Below are 18,160 nucleotides of genomic sequence, written 5' to 3'. Positions count from 1 at the left end.
GGGGGGGGGGGGGGGGGGGGGGGCAGGGCAGCGGCAAGAGGAAAGGAGCTGAACGTAAGAGATATATCCTAAAAACTTTGTTAAAGTTCTTTAGAACATACTGTATCTCAAACATTCTACATCCTGAAGTGGTAAAAGACCTGTTTCAGTTGAAACTTTTTAATTTAGTTTTGGGTAGAACAGGGCAAGGGAAAAATGACTATCAGTTTATTGTTTTGCTGTCTGTGTACTGAGGGATTGCCCTTCACTTACTGTCTTGGACATACAAAAGAAAATCTTCCCCAAGGGGGGGATTTCCAATCTTAGTTGTCATCAGAACATTTATCCTCTTAGAAAGATTTCCCCTCACCTCTTGCTCACAAGACAACACTAAAATTTCAGATTTCCCCTTCCTGACCATGGTCACCAGGACAAATCAGACCCCTTTCACACCGGCTGATCAGGAGGGGATCCGTGCACGATTCCTCCCCTGATCAGACGCCGCTACTGTTACATTCATGTCTTTCCAGTTTTTTCCTCCAGGACTAAAACTGCCAGGTCCCATGTCGTTCTATGTTTTGGCTTCAACACTTTCTGACATGCGGCTGTTTACATCCGATTACTCCCGATCCGGCACGATTAGGTCCTGCAAAACAGAACTCTGTTCTGTTTGTTCTTCCTGGCCGGAGCTGGGGGTAACCTGATGTAAACAAATGCCCATCCATTTAGACCCGGCTGCCAATAGACTAGCATTGGGCATCCAATCGGGTCCGCCTGAAAAACTGGCAGATGGACCCGATTGGACTGCCCATGTAAAAGGACCCGAAGGGGTGTATCTCCCCAGCGGAGGCACAGACAAAATGTGGCAGGTAGTCTCACCCTTCAACACTCTATCCAAAGCTAAAAAGTCTGGCCTTTCTATTCACTTTAATTTTTGGTGCCAATAACTTGTATGAGAGTTCATTTCTATTACCTATATATGTAGCTATTTTTTGGAAAAGTTATGCTGTTTCTGTAAATTGTGATGGGAATTTATTCATGCAGACTTGTAAAGGTACTGAAAGGTCCACTTTAAAGTTCAGCTTATTGAAAAGTTCAATTTTGACTAGTTGCTATTGGGTATGACTTAGACTGTCCAGTTTTATCAGCACTTTGTAGATTCCTATGCATTGTACAGTTGTATGAAGGCGACCACTAGCTTATTTTCTGTACCGCCATAATAGGAAGGCGGTACTTTTATCTCTTGCTCTTTTGTGGTTTAAGTCCACAGTCATATAACCTTTTTTTTGCTGTCCGCATTTGTTGGCTGCAGAGGCTCGCTTTTTGCAGCTTTCATCATAGGCAGTGTCCTCTGCGGGCCCGACATACGGATGTTTGTTGTGAAAGCCTTTTGTAGTGAAAAACTGCAGCTTGTAAAAGTTGTGACTGGTGTTCCTATGGCAGGAAGCACATTACAGAAGAAGTCTTTTTTCTATCCCATGTATGTTTTATCTCAGAGAGCGATTGGACGGCCGCACTAAAACATTTGAATTAGTTTTTTCTCTGGGGCACAAAGAAAACAAGAACATGCAATCTGTTTTTGTTGACAGTTTCTAGTGTCCCTCAGTGCCCATTTATATACAGGATTGGCACTCTTTTAATCTTTCAGACTAAGCTGCTTGTAACAGCGGGTGTTCATCATGAGGAATTTAACTCTGTTTTATTGATATAAGTAATATTTTTGTTTGGACTGCTGCCAATACCTTATGTATAATACATATACTCCCCACTTAATGACTAGCCTGTTTAAGGGCCGTTTGGACTTATGACCAGAACAAGAACTCCGGTATTTACTGTATGCAAAGCGAAGTAATCGACAGTTCGGACTTACGACCAACTCTCTAACTGGTCATTATTGTACACTGTACAAGAACTTGGGTATTTACAGTATGCAAAGCTAAGTAATCGACCGTATGATCTTATGACCAGCTCTCCGATCAATAGGCATTGTACACTGTACTGTACATTAGAGTTGGTATCCTTTATTCCTCGCAGTTTAGTCCATGGTAAGCGAGGCATTTCCCCCTGCACGCCCCGCCCCCAGCCCACCTCTGCCCCACCTCCAGCCCACCCTAGCCTCACCGAGGAGGGAGAAGGGAGGAGCCCCCTGTCCCTCACTTGCTCGTCACTGGTGAGGCATTGAGATCGATGTCCTCAGTGTTTTTGTTTGGGTTTTTTTGGACCAATGGAGCTTTGCCATTTACTTTCAGTTGTTTACTGTTCAAAATGTTCATATATATATATATATATTGCTGAATACTGCACAAGTTGTTTTGTGTAATAAATTAAAATGTTTCAGAACTGAAATCATTTTTGGGTCACGCCTTAATGACCAAGGAAACATGTGGGTCCCGAGGTTACACAGGTTGAGAACCACTGCTCTAACAGCAAGTAGAGGCTGTTGCAGCTCTTGCCTCACTATGTTAGGTTACACAAGCAGTGGGGAAGCCACTGCTGTGCAACCTAACTTAGCTGTCAAAAGTCAGATGTAGCACTGCCTGTAACTAACAGACAGCGCTCCATCCATTATAGGCTACACAGCGGTGAGGATTTCCCTGCTCTGTAACCTGTTAGAAGCTGATCTAAATGTAGAAAAAGCTCTTAGCTTCAGGCTTGAAGCTGACAGCTTTTTCCTCCATAATACTAGGTGAGGCTCTGACCGCATGTCCCTGCAACCTAGTCATAGGAACTCAGTCATTAAGTGAAGAGTATCTGTACTTACCGTGTCACCACCCTGTGCCTAACCAGATAAACATACTGAGTAAACTTTGCCATGCACTGTTAGAATTCCAGCCAATTTACAGAAATTGGGCAAAATTACATTGGGTGGCTCTGCTGGCTCAACAAAAGTCGGTTACTCAATTAACTTTTGCTGATGGAACCTAGCTAATCTATTAGTGTTTAGTCATCTTAAAGCTGGTTACATAATATAACCATAATTCAGAAAGGCTTTATATATGAATTTCACTCTCCTGCTATGCAGGAAACATGCTTTATATTCTCAAGCACCTCCAACGACTCTGGAAGTGTTGGAAACTGTGACCTCCACCTAGCTTCTCATCTTTCTTAGCCCTGATGTCAGCCATGGTCTCATAATTTAGGATTGCTTTATATATGAATTTCGCTCCACCACCATGCTGGAAATATGTTTTTTATTCTCGAGCATGTCCAAAACCTCCAGGAGTATCGGAAACTATGCTCTCCACAGAGACCTAGCTTCTCTATCTTCCCAACCCTGATGTCACAAACAACTTAAAATATTGTCCATAAAATATAATCTTCCAGATAAAAACAATCATTTAATCGATCCGAGTCATGATTAGTTCTTCCGGCTGACATGAATGCTGCCTATCGGCTGTTAGAAGTGTCTATTACAGGTTCCTCAAGAAGTCCTGATAGGGTCCTAAAGTCTTCCAGTGGCATTGAGGTGATGTCATTCAGGCCTAGTGTTCAGCTTTTCACCCTCTGCCTGGAACAGTGGCTGGTGCAGTTGGGGTGGGATTTTTAATTTTTTTTGATTATGTCTTTAAGTCTGTTCAGGGTGTGTGAGAGATGGGTTAGCTGGTAAAACTTGTTGATTGTGTATTTAATAGTTTGTTTTTGTTTTTTTCCTTTTTTAAAAACCAGAAGCAAATCCAAACACACTGGTATTTGTTTCTTAGTTCATTACCTGGCATGTTTTATTGGGTATTTCTGAGTAATCTTTCTTTGCCATGGTCATGGTGAAGGTATTGATTTGCTGCAAAATGAGCTATTGATCTCACTAATAAGCTAAATCTGTAGTAAAGCCCTTAAATTTCATCAGGCTTCTAAACTCTGGGTTTTGTGCACGCTCACCACCAGACTTTCTGAATGGTCTGCCTTTTTTATTTCAGTTGAAACATTCATATATGGTTTTTGGATACATGGATGAGGCTTGCTTGGTTATTAGGGGGGAAATGGTGGTGCAGTAGATGCTCTCATAAATGGGTATCTTGGCCAGCACCTCCCCTGGTTACCAGCTGATCAGTGCTGGTGATTTCAGATAGGGGCTCAGACTGCACACTGCTCTCAGCTCTCTGTGAATGCTAATGTTTGGAAGGCTGTACATTACTAAGCAGTTACATGCTGTAGAGAATCCTATAGATATGAGATGACAATCACTCAATCTAGCTGTTTTTGGCTCAGTTGGGCAACGATCCACTTCTGTAGTGGCAGGTAGATAGACTCCAAAAGGAAATATCCATTGAGCAGGTTAAAGCATAACCCCAGCGTAAAATAACAAGATAATATTGAATAACCCATTACAAGATAAACATGGCAGGTTTTGTTGCAATGTTCACTTTCAAACCAGAGCTATCCCCCGCACAATTTTTTTTCAGACATACAATGCCCTTATTCTCATGGCCAGCATCATTCAACCCATTTCCTCTGACCTATATATGCAGGCTTTGTGGAAAGCACTTTTTTTTTTTTTTTTTTTTAAACGCAAATATTTCCATTGGCACACCTAGGCATATTTACATGCTCGAAACATAAACAGCGATGCAAATGTGCGCAAAGCGGGAAAAAGTACATGTGCAATTTTTTGGCAGATTTCAGCTCGTTCTGCCCCCCAACAGACTGTAGTGTAGCCACAAACTCACACAAATCTGTGCATCTATTAAAAATGTGTGAATGGACTGTAACTGAACTGACTCCCTTTTACCATAAAGTGGCTACACCACGGAGCCCTAAAAGTGGGATTCACACACTTACAAACCCCACTTTGGGCAGATTATATAGGACACAACAAAACATATACTCTACCCCAACCCCAGACATTTCCTCTATACATGATATGCTTCACATGGCTAATATACCCAAACTTACACCTTCTCACAAGGAGTCTTTCAAGCCCCCAGCAGAACTAGGAGAAATAGCTAAAGCTGGCCATACACTTTACGATTATCGTTCGATTTCTTCTGTGCCCTCATCGAACCGTCATTCAATTTCTGCTCGAATACCCCATCATGCACAGACCAATGTCGATTTCGATTATCGTTCGTTAACAATACTAACTGGCCAAATTTTGTCGATCGACAGAACGGATTTTCGTCTGCACATGTGCAGTGTTCATGTTCTGTACTGAAACGCCACTAATCCATCGATTTTCGTTTGAAAACATGTTCATGTTCGATTTCCGAACAATAATCGCAAGGTGTATGGGCACCTTCAGGCTGTAAAACCATCGCCCAATCCTGAAACACCTGGTCCTGATGCTCTATATCTGAATTTGATAAACCTTTAGAACCCTATGTGACCGTATTCGTAAGGCAACTATTCCACATGATCCTAACAAACTTAATTTCTTACTTTTACTGAAACCCACACAACACTAATACTCAAACCCTAAAAGAATCAATGCCTACCTTCTATCACCCAATTATCTTCTTAATGTGGGCTACAAACTTCTAGCAAAAATAATGTCCAGCCAGCTACAGTTCTTGGCAGTACTCTACATTACACCAGCTTGTCTTAGTCAGAAACCAACATATTTCAGCTGGGATACCAATGGCTATGGCGTCCACTACACTCCCCCCCCCCCCCCCCCCCCCCCAATAGGAAATCACTTGGTTATGAGTCTTGAAAAGTTTTTAAACGAAATGTTATGGCCTTATATGCACAAATTCAAATACACATTCAATCTCTTTATACTTCACCTTCCACGCCCCTTATAACAAACGACCAACCAACTCTAAAAGTTACAGATATATAGGGGTACCAGTCCGTCTACTCCTTCTCACCACAGCCTCAGCGGAAAGAATACAACTTCCAAGAGAGTAGCCACACTTAGGCCTTGTTCACACGGGCTGCAGCCTCCGGTGCCCTCTGAAAAGCAACCCATGGTGGAGCAGCGGCTGCCCAGCATTCAGGAGGCAATACTGCTGCCTCCTGTATGCAGGTCTTTTTTTTTTTTGATCCCAATGGTGATTTTCTTTTGCAATACCACGCCACAACTGCATATTCACGTGGTTATGGTTTGTCCCATTCATTGCAATTGTGGTGTTTTGCAAAATGCACTGCCTGTCAAGTGCAACATGCTATATATTTTTTGCTGCACTGCAAAGCATTGCGGCCAAAGCAATGTATACAGCACTGTTCCGCCGCATGCTACTATTGCAGTGGGTAGATGTAAAACCTCACATCAACCATGTCGTTTTACTGCCCCCTTGCAGTCCATATGAATGAGACCTTACAGTGAAGCTGGATAGGCTCGGTTATACTACACCAGAGCTAGTATGTAACCCGGGCATCAGAAGTCAGAGAGTAGCAGTAAGGATACTTACAAGGCATTTTCCATGACTGATTACTAGGGATGCACCGATATTAGTATCAGTATCGGTGCCGATGTCGAGTATTTGGGTGAGTACTCGTACTCGCCCAAATGCTCCAGTGCCTAACCCAATACCCGATACTTCCGGTATCAGAAAGCTAGGTAGCGCGTCATTACACCTCACGACGAGGGAGCATGGAGCTGGCTTCCCGGCCAAACAGGAAGCCAGGCGCTGTGTCAGTACACAGCGCCCAGCTTCCTGATTGGCCAGAAAGCCGCCTCCATGCTTTCTCGTCACCTAGTGTCGAGAAGCTTGGGGACGGCTTTTCTGCTAATCAGGAAGCCGGGTGGCAAGTCTTTACACGCTGCCCGGCTAATCAGGAAGGCAGGTGGCAAGTCATTACACGCTGCCTGGCTGCCTGGACTTACGGGTACTCAGTATTCGTAATCGGCGAGTCCCGGAAAAAAAAATATCGGTACTCGTACTCGATACCAAAATACCGGTATCTGTGCATCCCTACTGATTATCATAATGTTTTAGTGAAGAAACAGTTTACATGTGTACTCCATGCAAGCACCTAAATGCACAGATGAAATACATACAGGGGAGCTGTATTTGCATTTCCATCTATTAATTCCTTTGAATTACACAGGACGGTCAGGAGGATTAAACAGCTTTATCTGTTATAGTTTAGGGAAGCATTGGTGTCCCAACACCCAGCCTGCTGATTGCACAGTGAAGGAGCAGCCGATGATTGATGAGGTCACCCCATTCTCTCCTTCTGTTAGCTTACGCCTTCTCAGCACAACTGCATGCAGAACTCTAGATTGTCTCCTGGTACTTCCCCTCCCTCACTCAGTCTGCTATACAGAGAAATGCAATTGGCTGAGACCAAGCCAAATTTTGGTACCTATAAAACTAATTTTAACGATTTCTTAAGGTATGTGTAAACCCAATCGCTAAATTAGGATTTAATATGTAATTTACATTTCAGAAGTCATCTTCAGTATTTTTAAATCAGCAGCTTTCATTAAAATAATACCTGGTGATCCTGCCATGATGGTACTTGTTCAGGTACTTCCTGTAATAGGGTGACAATTGCACTCCTGACCGGTGAAAAACCCAGAAAATTTGGGTGGGTGCTAAAATGACAACGGGTGCCTCCACAAAATGAATCCAGGTAAAGAAAAGTCACTAGCACTCCAGCGTAAATACAGGTCAATATTTTTTGACTACTAAGTGTCACATTATCACAGGGGACGTTTCGGAACCGCATGGTTCCTTCCTCAGGCAATAATCTCTGTTTTGCCTGAGGAAGGAACCATGCGGTTCCAAAACATCGCCTGTGAGGATGTGACACTTAATAGTCAATTAATATTGACTTGTATTTATGCTGGAGTGCTAGTGACTTTTCTTTACCTGAACACTTTGACCCTGTCTCCCAATTGTGGTCTACAGTGTCACTGTGTCACACAGACTTCTAATGGAGACTGTGTGGCTGTTTTAACACACTTTACATGTGGATGGTCCACTGTTGTCACTGTTAGCAAACCTATACTTAGAAATGCTAGGCAGCCATCGGAGGAGTGCATGTAGACAGGAAGTGGCTGCAAGGGATCAGCAGTGTGACGATAATGGGGGATTTGAGTCTGAATATTAAAAAATATAATTTGTTTGTTTCCCCCCGTCAGAGCAAATGTAGTCTTCAATTAGTCATTTGGCAGGTCCCTCTACATTCTCCAGAATAGAGATCTGCTTATCTGGCTGTGATCTTTTATTGCCCAGCCCTAGTGAAATTCCAAAATATCTCTTTAAGCCTTTTATGGCGTTAATTAAAGGCATGGCACCCAGCATTCATCTATTACAAATGGACAAGTTATATAAACAAGCAGGTCTGGAAGAGGTGGTGACCCAGCATTCACACGAAAGTCATAAAACCTATGTATAAAATCAAGCTACATTTAATAATTTGGAATTGTGCGGGGATAGAGTAAAATGGGCTTATAAAATATTCTGTCAAGGCGACTAGAGTTGGCTCTGGTTTTTTAAAACATCATCGAGGAACTAGAAGACTTAACATCGCAGAAGAGTTCCCCTTTTATCTTTGGAATTATCTGCTGGAAGCGTGCTTGAAGAAGAGCCATGCAGTCTTCCCTTTTTGCATATTGAACTCTGAACTCTGTCAGAACTCACAATTCCAGGACTGTTGAGTATTCTTCTTTTATTCCCTTGTATTTTGTTGCTGTATATATATTTTGTCTCTTTTTCTTAAATATTTTTCTGTATATTTTCTGCACCGTTTCTTTTATTAAAGGACAATCTTAAAAATCGTTAAGCTTATCTCTACGCTCTAGATACGAACTTAAAGTATCCTTGCTCTCTGAAGAGCGCTACTGTCTAGTGAATCCTGTCATATCCTTGTCTGGGAGGGCAGCGGTATCACAGGCATTGTTTAGGTGTTTAAATTGTCACAGCATTTGCTGGGCACGGTTTGTGTTTTCCGAAAAAAACACATGGTGGCAGTGGAAGTTTGGTGGGTAAAGGGTTAACTGTGGAGTTAACCAACCTGGTGACGATTGTGAGATTGTGTCCTGCGAGCTGGGAAATCTCTGCGTAGGGTGAGGCTGAGAGTGGTATCGCCACGTCCTTGTGACGCTCACGCTCGGTTCAGACTTGTGTGTGGTCACGTTGGATTGACGTATAGCGGGTCTGGGCCGGGCGTACGTCACAAGCAGCACTGAGATTCAACAAAGAATGAAAATAGGTGAAAACAATTATTTTATTTTTTTAAAAAGGGCAATTGTTGATTATACACATTGCTCTTACACTTTGTCATTCAGTTAAGATTCACAGTACAGTACATCTACCCTGTACTGATTACACAGCTGTATAATATATATGTCTGGAGTTCAGCTTCAAACTTAGCTGTAGCACCTCGTTATGTTAACATCTGTTTCATACTTTTTCTGACGACCAATCTGGTTTTTATTTTTTATTGCTATTTTTATTGCTGATGTTCCTATTTTTACCTTGTTTGAGTGGATGGATGTATGAAGGCCTCCGTGTAAAAACAATATTTTATTTGATACTACAGTGCAGAGCCTGGCTGGGTTTCCAGGTGCCATTAGTCCTGCTCTCAAAACGAGGCTATACTGTACTATACAAAGTAATTTATATAAATTACAGGGATGGAGCGCCGCTGTAAATCTTCAGCTTGATTCTCCCATTACTGAGCTGGAGCTTATTACTGCAAGGTCACATTTACTTGTTAAAAGTGAAAAATATTGTGTTTAGCCAGACCATTTAAATTTATGTTTGCAATTTTGCAGGCAGCGGCTCGACTGAAGAGTTCTTTCGTCTCATGCATCGTCAGTTCACTGAGAGAGAATGGCACTCCATCAAGAGCATGGCCGGCGACTGGGCTCAGCTAGACATGTTCTACAGACACTGGGTAAATCACAGGCTCCGGACCAGCTAGGAAGTAACAGCTGGGCTCCATAGACGTATCGTGTCACCACATAGCCCGTGCTGTGTAGTATACTGGAACAATAAATAGAGAAAAGGTTTTTTAGATATTCCGGCATACATTTTTCCATGAAACTGGTCTTTTATATTTATGTAACACCAATCGGGCGTGATGCATGCAAATATACTGACAAGAAGCATTCTGACAGAAGTAGACAGCAGAGGGATGAAGTTCTTAGCCTGTTGCTGTTCCTTAAGGCCCCATTCACACTAAACGTCATACCTTTAGAAGCGGATTCACGCGGCATGATAGCGCGACTGTTCGGGGCGACATTCCAGCGACGATCCAGCGACGGTAGCACGAACTTCACCGGCCGGCTGCATTAAAGAAATAAAAAAATCGCGCCACATCCACCGAAAAAAGGGTCCTGCAGGCATGACTTGCGACCGGCGACATGAAGCTGTACATTAAGACAGCTCCATTGAAAATCATTGGCCGGCGACTTCTCGCGATATATCGCGCAGCAAAAATGTGCGATATCGCGGTGGAAATCGCGCGGCAATCCGCACTGTTTGAATGGGGCCTTACTGTGTAATATCAGGCTAGGGGCAGGGAGGTGACCTAGCTGGACTGCAGAAGTAAAAAGGTGGGTCTCTAGCCTGGCTGTGCTGTATACCAGGGCTGTGTAAATTTCAGGACTTGCTGAACAGAGATACGAATCCTTTGTATGGCAAAACTAAGGAATTCACAAATACCAGTCTTTTGGTATCGACTACGAGTAACAATATTTTTTTTTCGATACTTACCGTTACCAGGAGTTCCATTGAGAAAGCCGGGCAGCATGTAATAACTTGCCCCCCGGTTTCCCGGTTAGCAGGGAAGCCGTCCCCATGCTCCCTCATCACCAGGAAGCATTGAGCCAGCTTTCTGGCCAATCAGAAAGCCGGGGGGCGGGTAATGACTCGCTGCCTGGTTTTCTGATTGACGGGCTTCGCAACCAATCAGAAAGCCAGGCGGCAAGTCATTTCATGGCGCCGGCTTCCTGATTGGCAGGGAAGCCAGCTCCATGCTCACTGGAGACGAGGGAACATGGCACCAGCTTCCGAGCCAATCTGGAAGCCAGGCAGCGTGTAATGACTCGCTGCCTGGCTTCCTGATACCAGAAGTTCCGTTGCCGCATTTGGGCAAGTACGAGTACCCAAATACTCGGTATCGGCACCGATACTAGTATCGGTATGGGTGCATCCCTAGGTAAAACAGCTCCCATATATGAATTTCAAAAGTGTATTTTACTGTTTGCCTGGAATTCAGCGTTAGATTCATGGACCTCTAGACACGTTACTGCATTTTCTTCATAGTAATCCCATCTGCAGACTGTTTCAGTAGTGCTTAAGCATGCTTTTCACATTTTCCTTAATCATCTGGCACCATCCTGCTAAGCAGTGTAATGTTTCAGAAACAAACATATGTTTCTTGCTGTGGAGAGAACAGAGGTTTACCGCAGCACTGACACAAACCACATAATGCTCCTGTGTGTTTTTATTTTGCTGACAAGTCTTTATACATTTTTTATTTCAAGGCGTTGAACGTTCATAAGGATGACTGAGCAGAGATGTTCAGATTTTGTGAAAAGAGCGCAGTAAATAATGAATGGTATTTTGTTACAATAAATTCTGAATCTTGGCAGACCCTGTGTTTCTGCTTTTAGGCTCTAAAAGAAAGCTTTATAAAAGCCATAGGGGTCGGCCTAGGCTTTAGTCTGCAGCGCATCGAATTTGAAGTCTCACCTATAACTATGGAGGTCGGAAAGGTTTACACAGAGACCAGAATGTGGCTGGACGAGGAACCTGAAAACTGTTTTTTTGAGGTAAGAACGCATGAGGTAACATTTCCATATTGACTGTAAAAACGAGGAAAACACAACCTTCGGTCATAAATTTGTACAATGCCGTTTTCCTGTTCATGCTAAATTTTAGTATGTTTAGGAACTGCAAAGCTGCAGCATCTCCGGGCAAACAAAAAAAAAAGGTACCCTTGCAGTGCTCATTTTTATCTAGGGGATTGGCGTGAAGCAGATTTACTTACCTGATTCCCATTCCCACTAGCTCCCTTGGGGTTGCTAGACCCATTCCCACAGCCTCATCTCCCCTTTTCAACGGCAGTCTAAGGACTGCTGACACCACCACATTTAATGCAGGTTCCATAGACCTGCAGAAGACATGAGGATGCCGAGGGACATGCTGGAGGTAAGAGAAGAACCGAGCACCAACTGCCAGGGGAACAGGGTTCTGGTAGGTAAATCTTCTTTACTCCAGCCCCTAGACAAAAACAAGGCCTTAACCCTTGTAGTGCAGGGGTAGCCTCACTCCATGGTTACTTTTGTTGTTTGCCCAAAGATGGGCTTGAAGTTCCCTTCTAGCATGGTATGCCTGGCTGTGCTAGGTTAGGTTACTGGAGAGTCAGGTTTAAGTGAGGTCACTGGAGACTGAATTATTAGGTAAGCCATTGGAGAGTCCGGTTTGAGTGACTCAGATCATTGGAGCGTCAGGGATGAGTGACTCAAGTCATTGGAGAGTTGGGTTTGAGTGACCCATATCATTGGAGAGTCAGGTTTGAGTGCCTCAGATCTTTGGAGAGTCAGGGATGAGTGACTCAAGTAATTGGGGAGTCGGATTTGAGTGTAACCAGTAACATTTTCCTCTTTACAGGTATCACTGGAGCTAAGGTCGCTTAACAGTGACATGCAAAGCCAGAGGCAGATTAAATTGTATCTTAACCCAAAAACAAAAAGGTTATATTTTGCAGCTTACCAATCCTTAAATGCATTGGCTGCTTTACTTTTCACTTTTCAGTCCAAGAACATTTTCAGCAAGTATAGAAAATACCAGATGATCTTGGCAGGAATTGGGTGTCTTTGTCACTTCCTGTACGCATAAGAGAGCACCAAGAAGCCTTCTAATCCCAGCACCCCACCATGTAATGTAGATGAATAGAAGTGCAGTCTATGTAACAGCCATAGATTTATTGGAGGGGACAGTATAGACATGAAGGCATCGGAAGTGTGTTATTTGCAGGATTACCAGGTGGAAAAGAGCCTTCTAAAGAAAACGATTGCAGCCACTACATAGATGTAATGGCGTCACAGGTCCTTAGATAGCTGGAGACCGGGGGGGGAAGAGGCTGCTGGGAGCAGTCTAGCAGCCAGTCGGGACCGAAGGTCATGGGAGTATATCTTCTTTATTTTAGCCCCTAGACCAAAATGAGTACTTAACCCTTACCATGCAGGGGTAGCCCCACCGCAAGGGTTAATTTTTACCATTTCTGGAGTTCCTCTTTAAGGCAGAATGGAGCCTTGGGCCAGGTAGCATCATTGCCCTTCCTATCACTTCAATTGACATTGAAAAGGATTCCAGTAGGCACAGTGATCCTGCACTATTTGCACAGGGGACACAGAGCCTAAATAATCCACAAGTCAACCTAGACAGGAGCCTAGGGCCTGGTGACTCTTATAAGAGCCCAACTACAACCTTAGTGTTCCTGCAGTAAACTAGGGAGATAGAGAATTGGTCAATGCTGTGCACCTGTCAGTCACTTCATATTATGTCCTCAATAGCATTTGTTGGGGGGCATGTCAGTACAGACAATGGGAATGGAGCGCTTCCTTCACAGTGTCAGTTGAAGGGATGGGGGTACCAAAGCTGCTTCTTTGCCTGCGCCCCTCTTCTGCCTCCATCTGCATCTCTGGTGACAAAAAATAGAATTCTGATGGTTTCAAAGCACTAGTACTGAAAACAAATATAAAACTGATATTTGTTTTATATCTAAAGGACTTAGAATGCTACTAACAGGTCTATTCACAAAACGGTGAAGAGTTTGGAGAAGACAGGAGAAGTGAACAATCTGGGACAACATAGCTGATTTGGAAACATTCTCCAATTCAGCTCACTTTCCAGTTCAGTAGTTCCAGCTGTTGTCCTAGATAGTTTACTTCTCCTTTTTGTGAATAGCCTGGGAACTTTCTCTATGGCCATGTTAGATTGCAGTTTTTCTGGAAGCACTCCTTTCCCAGCGGAATTAAGCATTATTCTGTTTTATTTATGTTCTGCTTTTCACCATCTTTCCAAGTGAATCACTGTGTGTGTAAATAATTTATGTGCATGGCAGCTGTGCATATTGATACAAAATCTTTAATCTTGATGTCGGTTTTTGAAGTATACATTTTCCTACGTCAGAATAAACCATGTATCACGTATTTAAACACGCTTATCTGGCTGCCAGAAGCTCAGGATTATGTAATGAAACCAAATTCCCTTTCCTTAGGCAATGTTAAATTAGCGATGGATGCAGGAAGCAAGTAAACCTCTCATCCAATTTAAACTTTTCAGTATAGCCGACATCTACCTCTGTTAGCTTTGAGCCACTTTGTGCTTCTCTGATACTAGTTTCACTGTGTTATTAGGGGCTTGAGATGTGGCCTAAATCTTGCCAGCTGCCATTATATTGTCTAGTGAGAGTGTTCTGCAGTCATAAAAATCATTGGACAGGGGGTGGCAGTTAACAGGCTTTAGCCCAGGGGTAGCCAAACTCCGGCCGTCCAGCTGTGGTGGAACTACAAATCCCATGAGGCATTGCAAGATTCTCACAGTTAGACATGACTCCCGGAGAGAGATGCATCATGGGATTTGTAGTTTCACCACAGCTAGAGGGCAGGAGTTTGGCTACACCGGCTTTAGTCCTTAAAGAGGAACTTTACTGATTTCTTCATAATAACAACCAAGGCATCTTTAGACATTTTTAACAATGTCAATCTACAAACAGGTACTTCTAAATAATTGCCAGATTTTTATTCTTTACATATCTTTTTTTTCTCCCCATTCTTCTGACAGTGGCCATTTTAACTAAGGGCAGGTTGCTAGATCTCTCCTCACTTCCTATTTTTCGAACATGCTGGTTCGACAGAAGACGTGCGACCGTACAGTAGAAACGGTCGCACGTCTCCGTTCACACTGCTCGATTATCGTACGAAAAACCGATCGCATACGATTATCGTACGATAATCGTGCAGTGTATGGGCACCTTTTCTCTGAGATCTCATGAGAATAGATTGCCCAGCAATGGTCTGCTGATGTATCCTTCCCAGGAGGCAATGCTTAGGCATGATTACATCATTTGTGCCAAAGTGGACCAGGAAGAGGAAAAAAAGAAATTGTAAGTAAAATAAAAATATGTTTGTTTAGCTAATGAATGTTAGAGGATTTCATATCAGCATGCAGAGCGGTATGCTGATGTGATTCTTAGTCAAGGAGGGTAAAGGTCCGCTTTAAGTCAGGTCTCTGCTAACAAAGTGAAACTAGTTTCAAAGAGGAGCAACTGAGGAAGGTATACCAGCAGTCGGAGATAGTGGGCATCTTGTGGGTTGTGCTCTCAGATGAGAGTTTTACATACACAGCTGCTGACAGGATCACTTTAAGAATGCCAGCCTTTTAGATCATATAAAATGCCTCAGAATACAAATACCTTGCGGTAGACTCCGGTGTTCAGTAAATATTAATGGATTTTGATTGAATTTTATAGGAAATACTTCTGGATGACAAGCATCATGTTGCTGTTGCCTTGGGGGACACAAATACAAACAGAGAACAGACTTCAAAGGTAAACTAACATCTTTAAGTGTATGCTGCAAGGGAATGCTTGTTGTCTTCTACCAGGGTGTGCCCAGTGTGTTAATACCCTGGCAGCTTTATTTAAACAAGAACTTGGGGCACAAATTTTATTAACCCTTGCAGTTTTCGTCTAGGTTTAAAAATAAAAAAGTCATACTCACCAGATCCTCTGAGTCAGCTGGCTCTTAAACCAGTACCTTCCGCCTCGCTCCCCCTCTGCCACAGCAGTCTAAGGTCCCTGAGTCATCACGTTCTATATAAAGTGTATAGGACATAAGAACGCTGAGGGACATACAATCGTTGCAGTGTAGGAGCAGACAGGCAGGAGGGAGTGCTGTCAAAGCCGGCCGGCTCGGAGCATTGCGTGAGTATAATTTTTTTTTTAAACCTAGACAAAAACAAGCAGTTGCCTCCTGCATTGTGGGGGTAGTCCAACTGGAATACATGCATGTGTTTGTTAGAGTCTTGCAATGCCTTATGGGATTTGTAGTTCCTCAACAGCTGGAGGACCAAAGTTTAGCTACCCCTGCTGTGTAGAATAGCCATTGTAACCTGTGCTAGGCATTTGTGAGCAAACCTTTAGAAGCATGCACATCCAGAGGGATGCAGTGAGTTAATGGAACTCATTACTTACAGAGCACCGGAGCTCCTGGAAATGGTGGCATCATATGGAGGCTAATGTAAACATAAAAGAAATGTAAACTGGCTAGGCCCTTAATGACAGCTCTCAGAGGACAGGAAAAGGAGAGGAAAGGTTATGTTTGCAAACTTTATTTGCCTGAATATATTACGAGAATTGAAGCTGAACTCCAGGCTGAGGTAAAACACACTCTATGCCGTTAAATATGTATTAATCATGAGTGCATATGAGTTTAAATTCTGATACGAGAATGGAGTGAGCAAAGAGGTGACCTTGTCAGTCTGCTGCTAATCTTTCACCGTCCAGTCAGGAGAATGGAGGGTGGAGAGAGGACCCCACTGTATTCTTTAAAGCATATGACAAGGCATACATTCAAAACAAAAACATAATTGTTTATGCAATAATGCCATTTTCCTTTGTTTTATTCTTTTAACCACTTCAGTACCACCATGTTTAACGCCATTCACCAGGCCACTTTTCAGTTCTGTGATAGTCTGAGTGAGAATTACTGGACAATTACACAACACTGTGTCCAAATTAATTTTATATATATTTATTTAGATAGCTAGAGCTTTCTTTTCATGATATTTAATAACTTTCTTAACTCTATAATGTTAAAACTTTATTTTCTACAATAGGACATAGCCAAAAATTAAATGTCAGAACAGTAAGTAAACCTCTGAAATGACCCTTTTTTGGAAAATAGAAAATTTATGCCACAATTTTTCAGAAATTAAGAAATATGTCAGTATTGAGAGGGGTTAAAACATGGAGCTTGGTAATGGTGCACTAGATACATTAAATATACAGATCACACACAGAGGGAAAAGGAGGTGAAGGAGTTATTGTGTAGGTGTGCAGGATAAGGGAGGTAAATGGGTTAATATACAGCTCTGAAAAGAGATAAGGTACCCACACACCTTGTGATAATCGTACGATATTCGCGGGAAATCCCGCGATCTACGATTATCGTAAGGTGTGTGGAAGCCGTGCAACCTCTACTACTGTAAGGTCGCACGACTTTTATCTTACGAACATGTTCGAAAACCCGCCGAGTGTCGTACGATGTTCGGCAGGTGTGTAGCATGTTCGTATGAAAAAAGCCGGACGGGCCAGTGTGTGCAAGCGCACACTGCCCGTTCGGCATTGCGATCATCGGAAGCCCGCCCCCCAGGGGGGCGCGGCTTGCGATCATCGCAAGTACGATCTGCCTGTCCAAGATAGGCAGATCGTACGTTTTTTTTAAGTACCTTACAACCATCGCAAGACAAAAGTCTTGCGATGGTTGTAAGGCGTGTGCCCAGCAATAGAATGGAGCTGGCATAGACAGGAGAGGGGTTGAAAGGGTCCGCTTTAACAAATGCAACGCTGCATTAATTTGTGTCTCTTGTATCTTCCTGGAGTTCTTATTTAAAGGGGCACATTGACTGAGGGCCCATTCACACCACATCCAGATCAGACCAGGTTGTTTCCGGACCCAAAATGCATCCTAATGTATCCCTATGCTATTTCTGGCCTCTGTACAATTCTCGGGACCAGCGCAGTCCGTTCCAGACCAGACCAGAAAAATACTGCATGTCTCATTTTGTCTGGTCTGAAATGCACTGGAACTACGGGCAGGTTCACACCATTTTCCGGACCAGATCTGGTCTGAAAAATGGTGTGAACCTGCGCTAAACCCCCTACCTTCTGAATTGAATCTAATCCTAATGAAAGTGGTTGGTATTTGTGTCCAGGGAAATGCTAAATTCCTCCTGAACATTGCAAATGCGTTTCTGAAAAGCTAGAACCAAACAAACCAAACTGTGAATTTGGTGCAAAACGTGCACTAATAGCCGTGAAAAGCTGTATATATTTATGTGCATGGCTCTTTAAAGTCAGCAGGGGGATGTTTTTACCTTGTTAAATTATAAACCAGTACATGGCTACAATGGAAACCATTAATATTCCAAGCAGACACTTATGGAGGCATGCAGCCTTGGTGGTCAAGAAAGGGAGGGCAGTGAGCATGCAGCCCCACTTTTTGTACCCCCCTTCCTATACCATACCAGGCCATATGCCCCCCCCCCCCCCCCCC

General features: G+C 43.2%; 1 protein-coding gene across 1 annotated transcript in view; it reads left to right on the top strand.

The window, feature by feature from the left end:
- AASDHPPT (aminoadipate-semialdehyde dehydrogenase-phosphopantetheinyl transferase) overlaps positions 1-18,160 on the top strand; it is a 49,529-nt gene that overhangs the window by 30,390 nt on the left and 979 nt on the right. The window contains exons 5-7 of the mRNA XM_018563188.1: positions 9,644-9,765; positions 11,489-11,647; positions 15,355-15,432. Coding sequence (XP_018418690.1) covers positions 9,644-9,765; positions 11,489-11,647; positions 15,355-15,432 — 359 coding nt within the window. The remainder of the gene's footprint in view (positions 1-9,643; positions 9,766-11,488; positions 11,648-15,354; positions 15,433-18,160) is intronic.

The sequence above is a fragment of the Nanorana parkeri genome, unplaced genomic scaffold (assembly GCF_000935625.1).
Source record: "Nanorana parkeri isolate BGI_ZX_2015 unplaced genomic scaffold, ASM93562v1 scaffold639, whole genome shotgun sequence".
Taxonomy (NCBI): Eukaryota; Metazoa; Chordata; class Amphibia; order Anura; family Dicroglossidae; genus Nanorana; species Nanorana parkeri.
The sequence above is the reverse complement of the archived record's forward strand: the minus strand, read 5'-3'. Positions and strand labels throughout refer to the sequence as shown.